The sequence below is a fragment of the Episyrphus balteatus genome, chromosome 1 (genome assembly GCF_945859705.1).
Source record: "Episyrphus balteatus chromosome 1, idEpiBalt1.1, whole genome shotgun sequence".
Classification (NCBI taxonomy): domain Eukaryota; kingdom Metazoa; phylum Arthropoda; class Insecta; order Diptera; family Syrphidae; genus Episyrphus; species Episyrphus balteatus.
In genome coordinates this window covers 59,717,664-59,740,685 of record NC_079134.1, presented here as the reverse complement: position 1 = coordinate 59,740,685, position 23,022 = coordinate 59,717,664, and the positions used below count along the sequence as shown (strand labels likewise).

The 23,022-nt window shown below is 34.9% G+C and overlaps 1 protein-coding gene across 1 annotated transcript in view; it reads right to left on the bottom strand.

Annotated features, from left to right (window-relative positions):
* Positions 1 to 2,310: 2,310 nt before the first annotated feature.
* Positions 2,311 to 23,022, bottom strand: part of LOC129907747 (uncharacterized) — a 110,474-nt gene continuing 89,762 nt past the window's right edge. The window contains exon 3 of the mRNA XM_055984097.1: positions 2,311 to 4,512. Within this exon, the coding sequence (XP_055840072.1) occupies positions 3,094 to 4,512 (1,419 nt within the window). The 3' untranslated portion in view covers positions 2,311 to 3,093. The remainder of the gene's footprint in view (positions 4,513 to 23,022) is intronic.

Below are 23,022 nucleotides of genomic sequence, written 5' to 3'. Positions count from 1 at the left end.
CTTGAAGTGGTAGAGCAGAGTGCCGACATTAGATACCAATTGCTTCATGCTTTTCTCGGATTATCTGTGTCAATTTGCTAGAACCAGCCGGCATACCATATCCTGTGATCGCTGTCTATCAAATAGACTACGGTTCCTTGGAAATGAGCAACAACGAAGTGTACGATGGCAATTTCGGGATGGAGCAAGGACCACTCGTCGTTGTTACTTCATTAATGTTCGGGTGTTCATATTATTCTCATTTCGCAGCCAAGTCATTAAATATGCTCAGCGAGTTCGATTTCGATGCGACTCTGACGAGAAAATTCTTGCCATAATAGTAGTTTTTCATTTAGCTCACTCGACGCTTATTCCTCGGACTGATTTTGAGCCAAGTAAATAAATAGCGTGTAAATAAATTCTCCAACATTTCTTTGGGTGCCCATTCGGCACAAAACAAAGCCATTCATGGACTTCTGGTCGCAGTAAACCTACTTGTAGTTCCCAAATATCTTTATCAGTTCATTTGTATTTCGTAGCCAAAGGATCTTGAATGAAGGACTTCCACCACTTCCACTTTTGTAGAATCTTTAAAGGATTTACGGCAGAATGTGCAGAGAACATGCAAGTAATGCTAGTCTCGCCGTTGTATTTGAGTGGTTATCTCTACAGCAGGCTTCCAAGACATCATCATCGGCTTCAAGTCATGAATATCTTTTAGGAAGAGACATGAAAAAAGAGAAAAGTAGAAGAACGAACCAAACTAACCATCAATATTATCCAGGAGTGTATTGATCCAAGATGTAGTTGACGCAGAAAGGTGCCATAATTTATTGTCCACGACAATATCCTCGCTGGCTCGCTTTTTTTGTTCAAAGAGAAAAAACAGGATTTTTTCTCGACTAATTCCATTTTGTTTATGAATTTTTGCTTATATGTGTAAAATATTAATTTATTTCACAAACTCAACGTTGAGTACTTGAGTAAAAGTACTTTTTTTATTTTAATCAATTTCAGCTGTCAAAATACTCACCTTTGAGCTATTTTTCTGTGGTTTAAATTAGGCTCTGTTCATATTTTTCATGGTAGGATTGGGGTGCGCTTATACTTTTTTTAAATTTATATAGTTTTTAACAATTAAATTCATAAATATTGTTGAATATTTATGCTAAAAGCAACAAAAAGTAATATTTAATATATTTTTAAAGAATTTTTTCTGAAAATTAAATTTTATTTCTCAATTTTTGAATTAAACGATTTTTTTGTTCAACCCAATTGCGCACTGAGCAAAACTCAACAGTTGAATGTGTTAGTGCAATTTAAAATGCACGGGGAAACTACAACATATAAGCACTGTGGAGTTTTTTCTCTTATTGCAGCTTGTAGGGTCGAAGAGAAATACCCCCCGAAGTCGGTTCTCTAGGTATTCCTTCCTCTATGGAAAAACTCTTGTATCTACCCTTCCGGTTGGAACACAAGGTGGCCCAATTTCTCAAAATAACTCTTTTATTGAGTACTACCAATTTGCTTTTATCAAAAAATGCACGATTGAGCTGTTTTTTAATGCTAAGCCGCCTCACTAATATCAATAAATTCCGAGGGAAATTTTTCATGATCATTTTCGTTTCCATGTTTAAAACATGGAAACATTTCCAGGGAAATTTTTATTCAGGATTGCCCCCATTATTTGGGCGAAACTCCTGATAGCTTTCAAGATCCGGGGAAACAAAAGTATTACGGGTGAAAGGATTATCGGACTAAATTCCTGATAGGGCTAGGTCCCTCTTTGAAAAAAAGCTTCCCATAACACCTCTTTCCATTTGCTTGCTGAGTATCATGTATAAAAATCAAGAGTGAGATTATAAGTAAAGTTACATTACTGTCAAAATAGCAGCGCCGTCGCCGAAATGAGTCTGGCAGTATTAAATTTTAAGTTTATTAACATTTTCTAAAACATAAATAAAAATCAGCAAAGAGAATTTAGGGAAGATAAGTACTAATTTTACCTACATTTACCTGTTACTTGTAAGCTAGCCGTTCGTCGGTGGCCCAAGCTAGTAGATACGAGTTTGCATGCACTCATAGCTTGTACTCACACTTACTAAGTTATTCTATGCATTTTATTTCTGATAGCATAAGTAACGTCTGGGGGCTCTGGGATCTTGGTCTAATATTGCTGTTCAGCACTATTATTTATTTTACTTCAGGTTTTGGAAATAAGTAAAATGAAATTCTGCTTTAATTCACACTAACTTAATTCACGGCATCAAGTATCTTGATTATTTCCATCCAAGTAAGGAAAAAGAAAAACTAAAACAACAACAATAAAACTTAGTTTGTACTTCTCAACAAAAAAAACAAATTTGTTAAAACTTTATTTAATTTTTGTATACCTTTTATATGTGATTTTTTTGCCTTAAAGATTCATTTATTTTACAATTCTCAAAATAAATATAATATTTTTAAAATACGTAAAAAAAACCTTCAATGCATACACCTTTTTTTTTGTTATTTTTAATGTTGTTAAATTAATTTTTATTTATTTTGTCTGAATCTTCAAAGTTTTAATGCAATTGGTAATTGATGTGATTTTTTCGATTTATTATTGGTATTGAATTGTATATACTGATGTTCTTGTAAGTTAAATTTAGACGAGTTTGAAATGAAGGACGATCTTAAGGAAGCTAAGTTATTACATTTGCTGTTTGACCAAGTAAAATTATAATTATTAGTATTTGAAGATATAATACTTATTGCCTCAGAAGGGATAAGCTTGATTAGATTGGTTCCGCATTTTCCACTGAAATGTTCACCCTCTCCGTCAACTAGTTGATATTTCTTATTTTGCAAATAAGTAGTATCATAAGTATTATTAAAAATTTTAAAATTATGTGTACCGTTGGCATTTTTATTGTTTCCATGTGAAATTTTCACATCATTGACTTTATTATTATTGATTTTGCTTGATATATTATTTCTAAAATTTTTTTTATTATATTTATTTATATTACTAATATTATTGCTAACGCCAGCTTTACTTCTAGTATCTTTTTTATTGGTGGTGGAACTCATCATGCTGTTGTTTTTCATATGACTTCTACTACTGCAATGCAATCAAGATATTTGCTTTGCAACTATGACACCCGGTCGACATTGTTTAAGTGATGCAGTTGTTATTGTGATATGTGATGGAGGTGTAGCAATGGGTATGGACGATGTCGCTGCTGACAAAGTGGGTTGTACTTTTACTATTGCCGTGGGTATTGCAGCACTATTCGCTGGGATAATGCCGCTCGTACTGTTAGAATTACTGTTGCTGATATTACTACTAGAAGACATGTTATTTGCTGTACTAATGACGTGAGTGGATGGACTTGCCAAGGATGATATCGATAGAGTATTATCTCCAGGGTTGGGAGTTAATGAAATTGATCTCCCTCTTACAATTGTCACGATGTTAGTTGCTCCAATTTTCGGATTCTTTATCTGTAGGAACGGACTCAACTCGGCTATTGTTTTGCGCTGCTGTTGCTGTTGATGATGTGGCTGAACAACAGTAGATACTAATTGCTTAGTAGTCAATGCTAAAGGAGATTCTTGTGATTTTTGTGCTTTTTTATGTTGCGCACCGCTTTCCCCAAATAGATGATCACCCTCAAGGTGTCTAATTGCTTCAACGATCGTCTCTAGGTTTTGTCGTGATCGTGTCAAGCCAATTGAATTTCCTCCTCCTTTTTTTTGCAGATCTCTTTCTGTGTTTACTTTCATGACAGTTTCATTTATTCGTTCAACTTCGACTTTTGGTTGGGCTTTGATTGCCGCTTGCAATATTGGTTGCAAGGCAGAAGTGTCGTATTTAACCTCGTCTTCTTGGGCTACAATTATTTCTTCGTGGATATTTTCATCACTTATGACTTCAGCGCAATCATCGTTTACGTCGTCAATAGACGAACATACTACAACCTCGGATGGTTCATTTTTGTCGTTAAGTGCTACGTAAGAAATTGTACCGTTTTCTTCCTGTATGTTGTCTGTATGTTCAATGACTTCATGGGCAATAAAATTGGCGTTATATAATTGCTTCTTAATCAAACGAAGCTCCTCTTCAATTACTGCTCGAAATCGCCTTTCCTTTTCCAATTGCTTCTTAAGGTCAAGTAACTCCTTGGCGCTATGCGTTATGTATGCATTTCCATGGGCCGCCTTTGCCAAACCTAAAGACACTACGCTTGTTGTATTAGTGCCAGTTTGTAGTAGAGTAGTTGGTTCTGGGGAAACTGAACCAAGACCTTCGTCAGAGGAATCAGAAATCGTTTGGAGTGACAGTACATTGTCAGTAAGCTTACGTTTTTTAATTGCGCAGCAACCATCATCGATGTTAGATCCGCCGCCGTTCCCACCACTTCCATATCCACTCAAAGACAATTCGTGTTGACCAAGTGTCCGTTTAAGTTGACTATTCTGTGCGAGAAGTTGAGTTTTTTGGTTCTCCAGATCACATATATACTGGGATGTTTGCTGAAGAATAGCCGCCTTTAAAAGAAAATAATAATTTTTTATTTAAAGTCTATTTAATCCGATAAGAGTAAGACTTTCTAAAATGTTTTTATTTGTATTTTCACGAAATTTAAAATAATTCTAGAAATAAAACAAGACTACAGATTGCACCTTTATGATTATGAATTATTCAGAATATAAAATTAATATACCTAGACAATTCGCTGTAAATTGATCTTTCGACATTAATTTTAAGTACTTTTAATCATTTAATAAATAAAGGTTTCCAGTAATTAGTCAAGTAAAGCTTTAGGGGTGATTTTTGGGTTTTATTCTTAAAAAATTATAAGAGCGTTGAATGTTAATATCTTCATTTTTATTCTTCTTACCTCTTCTAAAAAGAACTTGCTCTTAGAGCAAGTTCTTTTTATATTTTATATTTAAATTTTTCTTTTTATATTTAAATTTTTAAGACTTTTTATATAGAAATTTGGAAAATGTAGGTACAAAAAAAAATAAAACAAATAAAATTCGTTTAAAAAAAAATAAAATAAAATCTGAAATCAAATTGCTCACCAAAACAAGTACATATGCAGTTTTGATTGATATATTAAGATGCATTTTTAGAAAACAAATTTTCAAAATCGTTAGAGCCGTTTTTTTTAAAACTAATTTTTTATAAATAATTTTTGGGAAAAAAAGTTTTAAAATAAAATTGGTATGCCATTTTGTAGAAATCACTAATCAAAATCTAAAAACAAAATTTCAAAAAAAAAATTCAATGTCCCGTTTTCGAAACTTTGATTTTTCAAGGTTTATGAGAAAAAGAAAAATAAGCATATCACAAAGAAACGTAAACGTAGTCCTGAGACTCAAGAAATCAGAAAAGTTCTAAAACCGAAAATAACAAAAATTTGATTACAGGAACTAAAGAAGCGAATAATGTGGTAGCTGTTGTTAAATCAATATCTAACGCTAAAGGCAGCAAAAAATTACACCACCACCAATTATGATCTCAGGATTTCCAATTTTTAGAGATCATAGAAAAATAATAGAAAAATGTACTAATAAAGCTTGCAAATACACATCGTACAACAAAGACAACTGGAAAGTCACAGTCGAAGAAGCCGACGAGTATAGATCTGTCACTGAAGAACTGGGCAAACAATATGCAAATGGCAAATACAATGGCACTCATATGAGAACAAAGCTACATGGTCAATAAAAGTAGTAGCAAGAGGTCTTCATTCCTCGTGCTCTCCTGAGGAAGTAGTGGAAGATCTTGTACAAAAAGGCATCCAAACCCCTGATGCAGTCAATCTATTTAAGAATGATACAATTAAAAACTCCTCTGGAGAATCGACGACAGCAAACAAAGTCTCGAGGAGATTTTTAAAGTAAGATCAATCTTGGGCATAGCTGTTAAAATTGAACCACTCCGAAAATCTAAAGTTGTTCCGCAGTGCAAACGTTTGCCAAGCTTTTGGTCAAACCCAAAAATACTGCAACCGCGAGTTTGCTTGTGTAGAGTGCGAAGGAAAACATGAAACTAAAAATTGTACGATGAGCAAAGATCAGAAAGCAAAATGTGTGAACTGCTGGGTAATAACCCGGCAAGCTATAGAGGCTGCCCAGTTGCCAAAAAATTCCAAGAGTTTAGAAGCAAAAATACATCTGCTAGAGACAAACCCAGAAACACAGTAAATACCGATTTAACTGCTGAAAACAATACTAAGACTGAACCGCCTAAAAAAGCTGTTCAAAGTAAAAGCGATGAAAATAAAGCCTATTCTCAGATTGTTAAAAATGTGCGGAAGAATGAAGAGACTTCCATAAAAGAAATGCTACAACTTATTCTTCAAAGAATTGATAAACAGGATTTGAATATCAAACAGCTAAGCGAAAAAGTCGCTCTTAAAAAACAATGATGAATAGAACACTTAAAATCGCTACATGGAATGCAAACGGTCTTATACAACATTTATCCGAATTAAAAATCTTTTTAGATCTAGAACATATCGATATTTCCTGGTGTCCGAACTCATTTCTCCAATTTTCAAAGTTTAGATAATGTAATAGAAAACTATTCATGTTACCACGCTCCACATCCAGCTGACAAGGCAAGAGGTGGATCGGCGATTCTTATAAAAGAAAGCTTAAAACATTATAAAGAAACCAAGTTTACTAATGAAAACATGCAAGTAACAACTATTAGTATTGGTATGAAAAAGAAAGAGTTTAAGATAGAAGATATATACTGCCCACCAAGGCGCTCCCCGACAGAAGATAACTATACAGATCTATTTAATCTTCTTGGGCATAACTTTCTTGTTGGTGGAGACTTCAATGCGAAACACACCCATTGGGGTTCAAGACTTATATCAACAAAAGGCAAAAGACTTTACCAAGCAGGCCGTTAATACAATTGCGAATTCTATTCCTCCAGATCGCCAACTTACTGGCCTTCCGATACTAACAAAATATTGACTTATTGACTTTTTCGTAGCTAAAGGAATCAAACGAAATCACATTAGTGTCGAAGGTAATTATGACCTGTCATCAGATCATACTCCAGTGATTCTATCACTAAGTGAATCGGAAGTAATAGAAAAAAGTAATCCAAAGCTTGTAAATAAGAAAACAAATTGGAGTGATTTTAGAGAAAGGCATTTAAGTTTTATAAATCTTAGATCACCCATAAATACAATCGAGCAAATTGAATATGAAGTGGAACAATTTATTGCTGATGTGCAACAGGCCGCTGAAGAAAGTACTCCAACATTTTCTATAAGAAGACAGAATGAAATAAAATATCCTTTAGAGATTAGAGAGTTGATATTAGAGAAAAGAAGAGCTCGAAGAAAATGGCAAAATACTAGATTTCCAGATGGTAAAACAACGTTTAACCGTCTAAGCAACAATCTTAAAAAACAAATTTATAAATTCAAAAATGATTCACTCAGTACATTCCTAAAGAATTTAACGACTTATGCTTCAACCGATTTTCCGCTATGGAAGGCAGCCAAGCGCCTGAAAAGACCTCAGTTACAAAACTCGCCCTTGAAATCTCAAGATGGGAAATGGATCGGTAACAGTTTGTTGATAAGATAGATGAAAGTGAAATACCAATTGTAAGACTAAAAGAAATAAAAAGTATGTGTTTACAACAACTATCAAATTAAAAATCACCAGGTTACGACCTAATTACTGCTCAGGTTATGAAAGAAATGCCATTGAAAGCCTTCATAAAACTCCAATATATAATAAATGCATGCCTTAAGCACCGGTATGTCCCACACTATTGGAAAATTGCTGAAGTAATTGTCATACCCAAGCAAGGTAAACCACCTACAGAAGTGACGTCCTACAGACCAATATCGCTTATACCAATTATGGCAAAAGTTTTTGAAAAACTGCTTCTGAAGAGACTTAGTAAAATCACAGAAGAAAGAAGATTAATCCCAAATCATCAGTTTGGCTTTAGAAATAAACATTCCACGATAGACCAAGTTCATAGAATAACGGATGTAATAGAAAAAGTTTCAGTTTCTCTCTCTCCCTTTGAAGTTGTCTTTTTCTTAGTGCCTGTGCTAATCTCTTTCTTAATTTTTTTTTTGTTTTCATTTAATTTATGTCTAAACAATTATTTTATATAATAGTTATTGTTTCCTCTTTTAACCCTTTCGGACCCAGCGTTACTCTCATGTAACATATTTTTAAAAATTCGTAAAAAATATTCCATTAGATATTTTTTTAGGTTTCGATGGCTTAATTGAAAGATAATAATGCCTAGTTACTGAATTATTACAAAAATTTAGTCAAATATCATACCTTTAATTTTTTTTTATCGAAAAAAGAACTCAAATTTACATTTTTTCTTTTTTTTTGCAAAAAAAAAATTTTTTTATATATGGTCATAATTTTGAAAAAAAGATATAAAAAAAGTTAATCCAGAAAGTGTTTTGCTTTTTGGCTTAGAAGAAGTAGAATATATTATTGTTCCATAAAAAATTATTTTCTCAGTTGTCCGACTTTTTTTGGTGGTCATAGGCAGTGCATGTTACTTACATGCAACATGAGAGTAACACATTAGTATTGCTATTTATTATTTTGGAAAATAACTTTTTGCTATTCATATTTCTTAGTTGTGATGTTTTTGATACGATAATACTGAAAAAAAATTTTTTAATATTGATTTTCATAGCTTGGGTTCGAAAGGGTTAAATTTATGTTTTGTGTTCAGACAATGTATTTCTTATTGTGTTTTTTAATTTAATTATGTTTCTTTGTTAAAAAGAATAGAATACACAAGTAATATAAAAGTTAAAATATAAAAAAAAAAAAAAATAAATAAATAAAACAAAAAAAAATCTAATCTATATGTGTGTCCATTTATGTTCTGTATCATATACATGGTGTTTACTTCCCCGTAAAGCTAAATTTCATTTTCTCTTATTTGTCTCTTCTTTTTGCTTTTTACAGTGTCTAACATCTTCCCCTCCCCCCTTCCCCGCCTTTTTCCTATTTCCTTACTCTACTTACCTTTCCTTACCCTCCTCCAAAGAAAATTCCCAAGTCAAGGTAGTTGGAATACGTGCCGAGGACTGAATGGTGCAGGGAACAAAACATGTGCATCGCGAACGTACTGTCCCTATGCGATACCGGGCGACCTCGCATAGTAACTAGCCTTACGTCTACATGGGAGCTCTGTAGATAGTTGACCTCATATTTCTCGCCATACTCGTGGGACCCAAATGGAAAAAAACAAAAACAAACAACAAAAAAACACAAACAAAAACAAAAATCTTTTGATTGACCAAATAATAACGGAGTCAGATGAAGAAGCTCTACTCCGCTCACCAGGAACTGATATGGATGTGGATTTCGTCGAACCACCCCCATATACAGGAGCCGTGCCCGTTCCCAATGCAAAGGGCAATCTAGATGCTCAGGCATCACAAGGTCCAAGCTCTACGATTGAGGGTAACGAACACGTCAAAAAGCCCCAGCAGAAAGACTATTTCACTGGGGCACAAAGACGTCGTATAGCTGCGCAGATAAGAGACGGCATTGAGCCCGAAGAAGCTAGGCGCATAGAAAAAGCCAGATACGCAAAAGTACTAGCGGACAAAAAGGCAGGCGTATCAGTGCAGGCAACAAATAAGGGCAAAAGGGAACGGTCGGCTGACAACTCCCCTGCGGGAGCAGCCTCGAAGAAGCATCGTGCTCACGAGAAGACCATTTTGAGCCCAAGCACTAGCAAAGACAAACCCAGCAGTGCCGCCAAAACTGAACGAAACCGTGGAAAAGCAGACGAACAATCGCGACCAAGCACATCAGGGAGCTCCTATCGGGACGCCACAGCCCAATGTAAGGTCGCGATTATGCACTTACTCCACCCATTACAAACACTTTCTGAGCGTGAAACCAAACTGGTGAGAAAAAGCGTTCTGGAAGAGATGGACAAAGCAGACAAAAACTGTCCAACAATCAAGTTTGTGGCCGTTTCGGACAGAGACGGATGGCTTTCTTTTACCTGCCACGACACAGAGACCAAGAAATGGCTCATGTCCACAGCAGGTAAAATAAAGCCATGGAAGGATGCAAAACTACGTGTGACTGAGGGCAACGATATACCCAAGCAACACGTTTGCGTCACATATGTCCCGGAAGATGATAACCTCACCAAGGACATATTTATAAATCGGCTTGGTAAACAAAACACCGGTTTAAACACTAAAGGCTGGAGAGTCCTCAGGATCATCAAGGAAAAAAGCGGCGGACATCACGTCACTTTCTCCGTCGATGATAAATCCAAGGACTCCATACTGAAGTCCAAATGCAAACTGTTCTTGAACTTCTCTCAGATCCAAATTAGGATCAAGGGAAGTTCAAGGCAGGAAGCCACCAGGACACAAGAGTCTAAGGGTCTTGTAAAACCACAGGAAGCCAACAAAGATGCTCCTGTAATCAGTGGGTCAATGGTAGAGGTTACCAACCCCAGGAAGTCTAAGACGTCTGAAGACTTATCTCAGACCGATGAGACCCCTGGAGATACCCCTTCCACTGCACCTAAAGCTGATGCTGGCGCCCCTGCCAGTAAACCCGACCAACAATAACCATGGGATTGAGGTGTATCCAAATAAATCTGCAACATGCGAAGGCTGCCTCGGCAGTACTAAGCCACAGATTTAACAAGGAACACCTCGATATAGCCTTTATCCAGGAACCTTATTTAGTGAAAGACCAGATAAAAGGCCTATCAGGTGAGCTAATTTATGATTCAAGTAGTGAAGGTAGACCTAGAGCTTGCATAATGATAAATAAATCTATAAAAACCATTCCTATTCCACAGCACACCAGCAAGGACATGGTTGCAGCTATCATCCAGCTGCACACCTCGGAGGGGAGGTCAGAAGCTATCATATGCTCAGCCTATCTCGCAGGGGATTCTGCCGACCTCAGCTTTACACCACTGCAAGATCTTATAGACTACTGTGGCAGAACAGGCCGGCAAATCATCATCAGTTGTGATGCCAATGCCCACCACACTGTGTGGGGCAGCTCCAACATAAACAAAAGGGGTGAGTACCTTTTAGAATTCATTTTCAAAAATAATCTTGAAATCTTAAACCATGGGAATAGCCCTACTTTTATGAACAGAATTAGGGAAGAAGTCCTTGACCTTACCCTATCCACTCCATTCATAGGTAATGCTATTCAAAACTGGCATGTTTCGACTGAAACATCAATGTCAGATCACAGGCAAATTTGCTTTGATATATGTATAGAACAAAAACCCTCCTTAACGTACAGACAACCGAGAGCGACGAACTGGGACGACTACTGCCTAGAAATATCGCAAACGATCAGGAACTGTCCAAACAGCATCAGAGACATCGACAGCCTCGAAATAAGCTGCAATAGTCTCAATGCAACAATCACCACTGCCTACCATAACGCATGCCCAGAGAAAACTAAATCAGGCACTCGAAAAACACCATGGTGGAATGCCAAGCTCTCTAAGCTAAGAACGGTGACCAGAAAACTATTTAACAAAGCCAAGCGCAACGGAGACTGGACTTCATACCGCACCTCACTAACCAACTACAATACAGAGATTAGAAGAGCCAAAAGAGAATCATGGAGAAAGTTCTGCAATGATCTATCTGACATACAAAGCAGTGCTCGCATCCACAGAATTCTTGCTAAGGAGCACACTAATCATATTGGCCTCTTAAAGAAAACAGATGGTACGTGTGCGGAAAATGGTCCAGATACGTTAAAAATCCTTACGGACACTCACTTTCCAAATTCTGTAGTCATACCCTCCGATCTTACCAGTTCTTCTCCCCAGTTCAGGATTACCAGACCAAACAGAGAAGACTGGAAAAGAGCAAGGGAACTATTCTATGAGGGAAACATAAAATGGGCGATAAATTCTTTCGACCCATATAAATCTCCCGGAGAAGATGGAATCTTTCCAGCACTCCTTCAGAAAGGAAATGAGTTAATTACACCTATGCTAATAAACATATTTAGAACAAGCTACGCATGGGGTTACCTACCAACAAGCTGGAAAGAAGTAACGGTCAAGTTCATTCCTAAATCAGGACGACGACCATCTGACCAAGCCAAATCTTTCAGACCAATTAGTCTCACCTCATTCTTCCTGAAGACAATGGAAAAAATACTAGACAGGCATATCAGGGACGGGCCACTGAAAACAACACCTCTTCACAACAACCAATATGCCTACCAGCCAGGAAAATCGACCACGCTTGCTCTTCAGGAATTAACAACGCGGATTGATAAATCCCTTAACGACAAAGAGACTGCGATAGGTTGCTTTCTAGACATTGAGGGTGCTTTCGATAACACTGATTATGCACAAATACAACGCTGCATCCTCAGCACAGGGGTAGATACTACCACATGCAGATGGATTCAACATATGCTTAGTCACAGAAAAATTAATGCCACACTGGGCAATGACAAGATCAGAATCACAGCTGCAAAAGGATGCCCTCAAGGCGGGGTTCTCTCCCCACTTCTGTGGTCCATTGTAGTTAATGAACTGATTGTCATACTCAGCAATGCAGGATTTTATGTTCAGGGCTATGCTGACGACATTGTGATTCTCATTAAAGGTAAATTCGAAGACACGATCTCGAATCTTCTACAAAGAGCACTCAATCTTGTCGCAAACTGGTGCCTAAAAGTTGGACTTAACGTCAACCCTAAAAAAAGTACCATAGTCGCCTTCACCAGAAAAAGAAACAAACACAAACTTATAAAGCCTACCCTATTCGGTGAAGCGATAGAATTCTCAAAGGAAGTTAAATATCTAGGGGTTACCCTAGACGAAAAACTCAACTGGAACTCTCATATACAGAAAACCATTGAAAAAGCCAGGACTGCCTTATGGACCAGCAAATGTCTAACTGGTAAAAACTGGGGTGCCAACCCCAAAATCTCTCGCTGGCTCTATACAGCCATTGCCAGACCAATTATAACATACGCTGCACCGGTCTGGTGGCATAAAACAAAACAAAAAACAGTACAAGCCAAGCTCAATAAACTACAAAGACTAGCTTGTATAAATATTACAGGAGCAATGAGAACAGCCCCCACAGCAGCGTTAGAAGTTATCACAGATCTACCACCACTCCATCTCCTACTAAAGAAAGAAGCCATGGTTAACGGCTACAGGCTCATCGCAGAAGATAACTCTAATTCCAAGATAATTCACTCTGATATTCTCACTGAATTAAATAGGGAAGAATTACTTAAAATATCGCTAGTAGACAATTGTCTCCCAAGATATAACTTCACCCAAAATTATAAGGTCACATTCCCCTCACGACATGAATGGGAACAGAACAGACCCATCTTCAATAGCGAATCTCATGTATGGTACACAGATGGCTCCAAAACAAATGAAGGTGTTGGGGCCGGAGTATTCGGAATGAACACCAAAACTTATCTGCATCAGAGCATGGACAGCTTCAATTCCGTATTCCAAGCAGAGATATTCGCAATTGAACTCTGCCTCAGAGAAAACTTAAACAGAGCTGTAATAAACAAAAGAATTTATATTCTCTCTGACAGCAAGGCCGCACTCCTAGCTCTTAGGAGCAATGAAGTCACCTCAAAGCTGGTATGGGACTGTATACAACTTCTACACCAGCTTGCCAGTACAAACAGAGTTCAACTCATTTGGATACCTGGTCACAGCGGTCACGTTGGGAATGAAATAGCAGACACACTAGCCAGAAAAGGTTCCGCATCTCCTTTCATGATGCCAAGACCATTCTGTGGCATACCAACTAGTACTGCAAAACATTACATAAATAAATGGCTAAGAGATATGGCTAATCATTACTGGACGCATACGGAAGGTAACAGACAAGCCAAAAAATTTATACCAAACATCTCCCACGCCAGAACGAAACAACTCCTCACACTCACCAGGAGTCAGATTCGCATAACCACAGGCTTCCTTACTGGACACTGCTCAGTAAAAAAACACCTCAAGACCATGGGCATTACACAAGACGATACCTGCAGAATGTGCAACGAAGACGAAGAAACAGCAGAACACATACTGTGTCACTATAATTGCTTAATCAATACACGTCGACGTCACCTCGGAGGGTATTATCTCGAAGCGGAAAACATTGCCGCTAGTTCACCCAAAAACATACTAAGTTTTCTAAACTCAGGATTTCTACGTGAACTTTAAAAAGAGGAAATCACAATAGGCCCATCAGAGGCCGCAGTGATAAGGCGAATTATTCCCACCTCTCACCCAAATCTTAATCTTAATCTTAAACATCTAACCATATACTATCCATCACTCTCTTTTCTTTTTAGTACCTACTAAATATTTTTAATTATCTTTTCTCTTGCCTCAATAATGTTATTTGTTTTATTTTTGTGTTAAATAATTTTGTGCCTTATAATAATTCTGGGGTGAGTGATTTTTTAAATAAACAATATATAGTTTATAAATTTTTAATAAAATAATAGTTAGTATTTTAACTTTCAATTGCCTCCTTTTTCATCATAATTAGGGTTACCACCTGCCATTTTTGATTGTTTTTAAGCTTTTTTTTTCTTTTTTCTCTATTTTTTTCATACAATATGGATTTAATAAGGTGTTTTTTTTTTTGTAATTCCATAATAACTGAGGCTTCAGATAGACTCACAAGAATGCAAACGATCGCTCTGCAAAAGTTTTCACTCTTGTGTAATCACTGCAAACATTCAAATATTTCTTTACAACTACAAAATTTAAATACTAATCTCGCTAGTGTCACAAATAATGTAGACAAGGTAAAATCTGTAGTGGATAATAACTCAGAAAGATTCTTTCGCGGCTTTTAATAAAAATTGATGAAAATTTGACTTTGATTAATAAAAATATAAATAATCACAATACATTTAATAACTCAACTAGTAACAAAATTTCAGAATCCGTTCTCAAACTTTCAAATGAAGTTGAGAATTTGTTAACAATAAGCAGTAATAATTTTGATGAAAGCAACAATCATTTCGCAACTTTGGAGAATGAGTTAAAAAGTACCAAAGATAGTTTAAATAAATTGATTAATATTGAAATTTCTTATTCCACGATTCCCAATACCAACCTAACCTCGGTTAATGCTCTAGAAAACCCTGTTTCAATGTCTATTCAGGAAGAAATGCAGTTTTATGTTCACAACAATAATCTTACAATAAACACTGAAAGTTTATCTAATAATCACATCAATGAAAAATCAATTCAAACTCAAAACCCAACTAATATCACTTTGCCTATTGCTAATACTAATTCTCCAGTAAACATATTTCAACCTAGAGTTGTACCCTGTCCCAAAAATATATTTATCTCTAAATTTGATATTTCAACATCTCATACAGACATTTTAGATCACATTAAGTCTGTCCTTATTAAAAATAACGTTTCTAATGACCTAAACTTAGTGAAATGTAAAAACATTACTAGGTCTAGTGGAAGAGTAGCATCATTTAAAGTCTCAGTTTCCGAACCTATGTTTAATTTGTTGATGCACCCTTCATCATGGCCTGATAACACTTTTATTCAAGAATTTGTTAACAAAAACATACAAGGGTCAAAAATCCATTTAAATGCAGCTTCAAAAAACTAATATGCTTGTCCCTTTATTATCAAAATGTAAGGGGACTTCGCTCCAAAGCTTCTGATGTATTCTTAAAGTCGCAAGAGCTTCCTTTTGATGTTTTTGTTTCAAGCGAAACTAATTTAACTAATGATTTTAATAGTAATGAATTTTTTTCATCAGACTATAATGTTTACCGCAAAGATGGTCAGTTAGAATTTAGTCCAATAAATGAAGCTAAAAAAAAGGGGTTACCCTACAAAAGGTCCGGTAGTTCTAAATTTTTGATATGTTGTTAGGTATGGTAAGTAGATAGAAAAACCAAATTTCCACAACCACGCCCCCTCCGCCCCCTTCAGCATCACCGAAAAACCATAGAAATCTGGCATTTTTTTCACTTTTATGCCCATAACTTTCTTCTGGTGCATTTTATTGAAAAAAAGTTGTTGGTAGACTTGTAGAAAACATAATTTTCTACAAAAATGATCTTGGTAGTATTTTTATACAACCAAAAACAACGAAGTTATGAAGCTTCCAAAAACATGTAAAATTTCGGATTTTGCAATAATTTCATTTTCTTGTCACTTAACAGTGCTATAACTCTTTAACAATTGACTTTTACGCAAAAGTCTTCATAACCAATCTTATAGACAATTTAATTACCTAAAATAAAATGTAAACCACTTTGATTTTGTAAATCAAATAACCGAGTTAGGGCTAAAATAGTAAAAAAGTATTTTTGATAGTTTTCGAAAATTTTTTAACTATCCATTAAATGAAGGATTTCTATCCCACAAAAAGTCGGGTGGTTCTTATTCTATATTTAATCAGGGTTTAATGTTAGATTGAAAAAAAAATTCATAGCCACGCCCCCTCCGCCCCCTTAACCATACTCCAAAAACCAATTCTGCATTTTTTCAGTTTTATGAAGTTTCATACATGAGTTGATGAGTTGACAAGTACGATCGAAGGAGGTTCAGCCTTATTGCTATATACAAAAGGGTGCTCCTTAGGAACAAAAAATTGGGGACGTCCCCTAGAATGGTTCCAAATCAGGAAAAATAAGTCCTAATTTTTTCAAATTTGTATTTCTAACCCTTCCTGACCATATTTAATTAAGAAGTTTATATCAAAAATCCGCCATTTACCCAACACTGGACACAGAATATCGCCCCTGCTATTGTAACTTCTTATCAAATAAGGACCGCCCTAATATACAACTATCAATCGATAGTTGATACAAATTTAATTTTAATATCTTATTACTTAATTAAAAAAAGTTTTTAAAGCAGATAATGGTCCTAGTCGTTATACAGAAATCTTATTACAAAATTCCAGTTAACCAGTTTTCCTATAATTTGGTTTAAAAATCCCAAATTTCAGTATTTATCAAAAATCGATTGACAGTTGTAAATCACAATATGGGTGATTATAAAATTGATAATAGCACAGTCAAATCCTGTTTTCCTAAGAAGTATGGAGAAGGTTGAGTGTATTCAAAGCAGCACAGTTTTGGAAGTCATTCGGTCTAATACAGATGAGTACCCATCCTCTATTTTTTGAAACTGTAATACTGAAGAATAAGAGTGGCCCTTTGGATAAATGGAAAAGGAAATGTTTGGCCTTATCCCATGCTTTTATAGCTGCTGCTCGTCCCCGATCCTTCCTTTTCCCCCCTTCCTAAGCTTCTCATTGATATGATTAAATCCCTTGGCTTTTCATCAAGTCACCACGAGGCGCAGCTACTTGAAGTTTCTACTATCATGCAACCACAACCACCCCTGATTCAACTCGAACGTACGGATGCTTTCTTCCAGTTGCGCCAGAATTAGTATCTAAAGCAGGTACCATAGAGCTTCAAAGATTTTTGAGGAAGACATCGACTTATTATACCTAGGGCCGATAACATGTACCTTCGAAAACCTGGGAGGATCAATTTATCTGATGAATTCTCATTTTTCACATTCAATTCTATGGAGAACGTCTTACTCATTCATGCCATAAGTGAATGTGACACCACCTCAAACATCTTTGTTTTCGGAAAAAAACAAATTTTGCAAAATGTTTCAAAAACCCCTCTGCACTTGAAGCTGCAGAGAAGTTAAGGGCCCAAATGCCAGAGTTCAGAAAGTATCGGAGGCGGAAGAACATATCTTGTTTATATTATATGGAGAGGACAGTGGTCAATCTCTAAGCTCTCTTCAAAATTTCAAATTTATGAGTAGTTCAACAAAACTTAATTTGTGCAAACTACCGCCTACAGCACACTCTCATTTCTTCCGGACTTATCACCAGATCATGGCGTGGATGGGTATTGAGAAAAATCTTCTGGAATGGGGCTGGACGAGAGGATGCCACGTATTGCAATCCATTAAAACTGTGCAAGATCCTGCTCCCCAAAAATTGATGAAAGCTGTGTCATGCAAATACCTATGTGCCTAGATGCATGGGAGCTGGCAGATGCAGGAAAGAGGGACTTAAATGTTCACATTCTGTAAGTTTTGCTGTGGACAATCCTGCCAAAATCGTCCACATGAATTTTTTATGAAGACGACGACGAAGAAGATCAGATATCATCGATCAATTTGAAGAAAAATTCAACGAAGCCAAATTTTCTCATAATTCACCATCTTCAACTCCACCTATTACTCCTATATTTCCCCACCTGCTACCCCTGCCCCTCATACCCCAATTCTTTTACCTTCGTCCACTCATAGCCCACAGCTTTATAAGCGCATGAGATATTAAACTAGGTTCTTATCAAAAGATAAAAGTTCTATTCATGGAAATGAATTCCCTACAAAAGAATTTTTGGCTAAAAATTAAAAATTAGGAAATTATAGCCCTGTAAACAGGTAAGAAACTGAAAAAAAAAGAAACTAAAAATAAATAAAATCGGAAATTGTTACTTTTTTGAAAAATTCTTAGTTTGGTGGATATTGGATGTGCAAGTTGTAGAAAATTTTGTGTTCAACAATTTTGCACATTTAAATGACCAGAAGGAAGCTACGGTCATAAAACTGAAAAAAATCAGAATTGGTGTTTGGAGTATGCTTAAGGGGGCGGAGGGGGCGTGGCTATGATTTTTTTTTCAATCTACCATTAAAACCTGATTAAATATAGAATAAGAACCACCCAACTTTTTGTGGGATACAAATCCTTCATTTAATGGATAGTTAAAAAATTTTCGAAAACTATCAAAAATACTTTTTTACTATTTTAGCCCTAACTCGGTTATTTGATTCACAAAATCAAAGTGGTTTACATTTTATTTTAGGTAATTAAATTGTCTATAAGATTGATTATGAAGACTTTTGCGTAAAAGTCAATTGTTAAAGAGTTATAGCACTGTTAAGTGACAAGAAACTGAAATTATTGCAAAATCCGAAATTTAACATGTTTTTGGAAGCTTCATAACTTCGTTGTTTTTGGTTGTATAAAAATACTACCAAGATCATTTTTGTAGAAAATTATTTTTCTACAAGTCTACCAACAACTTTTTTTCAATAAAATGCACCAGAAGAAAGTTATGGGCATAAAAGTGAAAAAAGTGCCAGATTTCTATGGTTTTTCAGTGATGCTGAAGGGGGCGGAGGGGGCGTGGTTGTGGAAATTTGGTTTTTCTATCTACTAACCATACCTAACAACATATCAAAAATTTAGAACTACCGGACCTTTTGTAGGGTAAAACTCCTTTATTTACTGGACTAATTAGGGAATAGGTCTGGAAGAGGGGTAACTGCCTCAATTAATTTCTTATCAAATTTTTTGTTTTTTTTTTTTTTCATAATTTACGCGCACTAAAGGGAGTTAATACCCTTAATATGTTAAACACAGTGTGAGCTTCAGGAAAATAGGGAGGGATTCAAAAGGAGAAACCGATGCACATAAGTTTTAAAGCTCTGAACATTAAGACTGGGTGTCCCCGAATGACGAACACAGACCTCATGTAAATGACCTTTCTTCGCCATACATCTCTAACGTTCAACGTCATCTCAACACAGTTCTCTCTCGGTGTCTTCATTTGCATTCTCTTTCCCTGTCTAAAGAACCAAAGCCATAAAATTGTAGTTATAGGCCAGTCATTATATACATTTGGAAATGCAAAATGACCGAGAAAGCTAAATTTTGGATATGTTGTAGAGGATGCTTAAAAAAGCTTAACTTGAAGTTTTCGACCAAGATTTCCTATGAGCTTTTTCCGCCATTTTGAAAAAAAGGATAAAATTGGTTTTTTAACAATAACTCGGCTATCTGACGAGATGCGAAAATTTTACTAGAAGCTTTTTTGTAGTTTTTAACGAGTTCTACAATTCATTCATACACATTTTTTGTGTATCATGAACCGTTTTCGAGATATCGATTAAAAAAGTCAAAAATTTAGGACATGCCATTTGTTTTTTGACAAAATCTATTTTTGGGTGATGAATATCGAAAAAATTATTAAAATAAAATTTGTAGACCACATTCAGACCTACAATGTCGTAGGACAAAAATTACGACTTCCAGCCGGCGGCAAAGTCGTTTAGGCCGCGCCCACCGCCAAGCAAGCCGTCCGTTCGGTTGTAAAAATACAATCATTCATGTTTTTTTTAATGTTTATATTATTATACATACAATTGTATGCATTTATTTAATAAATAATGAGAAGAAGATGGTAATGTTTTTTTTGTAACCGCAATTTTATTAACCAAAATTTTGTAAATACAGTATACCGGCTTTTTGTGTTGATGGGCATTTTGTAATTTGCTTCAATCTCTATATTATTTAGTTCATCAAAATTGCAATTAGATCAGTGCCAATAATTTTTGAAAATAAAAAAATTATTAGCAGCATATGGGTGGTTGGAAAATTTAGGATAAATGGTATATGAAAGCGGAAAAATAAATTGCCACCAAACTAATTGGGCTAAAGTGAGTGGGTGAATGCCTTGTTCGATTTCACTAGTCAAAAAGTTTTTTTTTTTTATAGAAATCAAAGTATATTTTTTTAATGATTTTTTATATGCTGAGCTTGAATCTTTAGTCAGAAAAATTCTATCACATCACGTTGAGATATTACCATGCCAATACATCACAAAAATAGTGTTTTGAACGTTCAAAATTCAATATCTCATAAACTTAGAACGTTAGAGCTATTTTAATGCTAGATTGAAATTAAGAAGGTCAAAGGCCATTAGAAAAGTATGATTTGGTTTCTATGGAAAATTATTTCTCGCCAATATTATTGTCATTTACGGAAAAATCGATCTTAAAAATCGTTTTTTTTTTGTTTTTTTTTCAATTTTTCTCAATATTTTCTAAATCAAAAGTAAAGTTTTTCCATACAACCTTAAATAAAAGGTTTTAATCTAAGTAACTGCATTCCAAGCTTTTCAAAGATCAAACACTTTTTGGATTGAAAAATAGGATATTTTTTCAAATTAAATTCGTCAAAAATTCAAACATTAATTTTTTGCTCAAAAAACATTTAAAAAAGATAGAAAACATAACAAAGTAATTTTTAACCAAGATTTGTTAAAATCAAACCATTTTGGTAAAATATAAAAATAAAAAATAAAAAAATCGTATTTTTTTGCATTTTTTCAATATTTTTGAGATTATATAAAAAAAAAATGGTTTGAGTAAAAGTTATTATACTTTTATTATCCAAAACTTTTGCATTTAACTTTTTTTGATAGGTCTACTTTTGATACAAATCGTAAAAAACCACGATTTTTGACACCAACCCCACTTTTTCGCCCACCCAACCTTTTCCACCAATTAGTTTGTGGGCAATTTATTTTTCCGCTTTCATATACCATTTATCCTAAATTTTCCAACCACCCATATGCTGCTAATAATTTTTTTATTTTCAAAAATTATTGGCACTGATCTAATTGCAATTTTGATGAACTAAATAATATAGAGATTGAAGCAAATTACAAAATGCACAATCAACACAAAAAGCCGGTATACTGTATTTACAAAATTTTGGTTAATAAAATTGCGGTTACAAAAAAACCTTACCATCTTCTTCTCATTATTTATTAAATAAATACATACATTTGTATGTATGTGTTACTGATATAATAATATAAACATTAAAAAAAACATGAATGATTTTTTTTTACAACCGAACGGGCGGGCGGCTTACTTGGCGGTGGGCGCGGCCTAAACGACTTTGAGGCCGGCTGGTATCGATATACTTGATATTTTTTTGTTATCGATGCTATCGATAGACTGTCGAAGTTTAACCAACACTAAATTAACAGTTAAATTAATTTTTAATGGAAAACATGCAATGTATTTGTGCAAAAGAGAACAAAAATAGCGAAAAAACGATAAAAAATGTAAAAAAATTCGTTTTTTTTTAATTTTTTCAAAAAAAATTACTAAATTTTCAAATAAATTGTTCAAAATAGTTTATAAATGTCTTTCTACTGGTAGCAAATAACGTTTGAGCAGAATTATTAGCAATATAAATATTGTTTTTGGTTGAAATATTACTAAAAAAAGTGAAAAATTCTCAAAATAATTGAAAATCTTTCAAAAAAAATTTTGTTCGAAGTCGTACCGATAAATCGAAAAACTAATGACGCCAATCGATTTCTCGGGTCCGAAATAGGGCGAAACAGTTATTCGCGCGCCTGTCAAGAATTTCGACTTGCACAGTGTTTTCAATGAAAAAAATAGTGAGCCCAGCATTAGGAAGGAAATTTAATCTTCTTTTTTCCTTTTGAGCAACGTTTATACCTATCTCAACAAAAAAAAAAATACAACTAAAAAACCAAAAAAACTCCAAATGAAGTAATTGAAAAACGGAACAGTTGTTGGACGATTTCATAGAAAAAGACAATTTCATCCATAATCGAATTCGAAAATTTGATTTTTGTATTATAATACGAATTACATTACAAACCGCCTCTGTCTTTCCAAATTTTTTGTTCATAGAAAAATAAATAAATTGTGCTCAGAAGCACAAAAAAGTACGAACTAACAATAGTACCTTTAACTTTATATATCAAACATGCAACACCATAAATGTATGAAAGAGATAAAAAAACCCAGTTTTGAAACAAGAATACAAAAAAACTCATTTATCCTATTCCATATACCACCACCACCACCAGATACCGTCGGGTTATTGCGAAAACTCACTAAGTAACATTTTACTGATTTTGAGATAATCGAGTTTTAATTTTTTAGATATGAAAAATTTATATGGAGAAGCAATAAAGTAGCAAGTTTTAAAAGTATTTCTGTTGTTCTGATGTTTTTGATGAGTAATTTAATCGAAACCTATGATCGAAACTCACAACTTTGCATTTTTAGATTAAAATCAATCAAAAGTGTACTTAGTGAGTTTTCGCAATAACCCGACGATACCAGATATTGCGACCGTGCGAGAGATCCATTATTCTCCT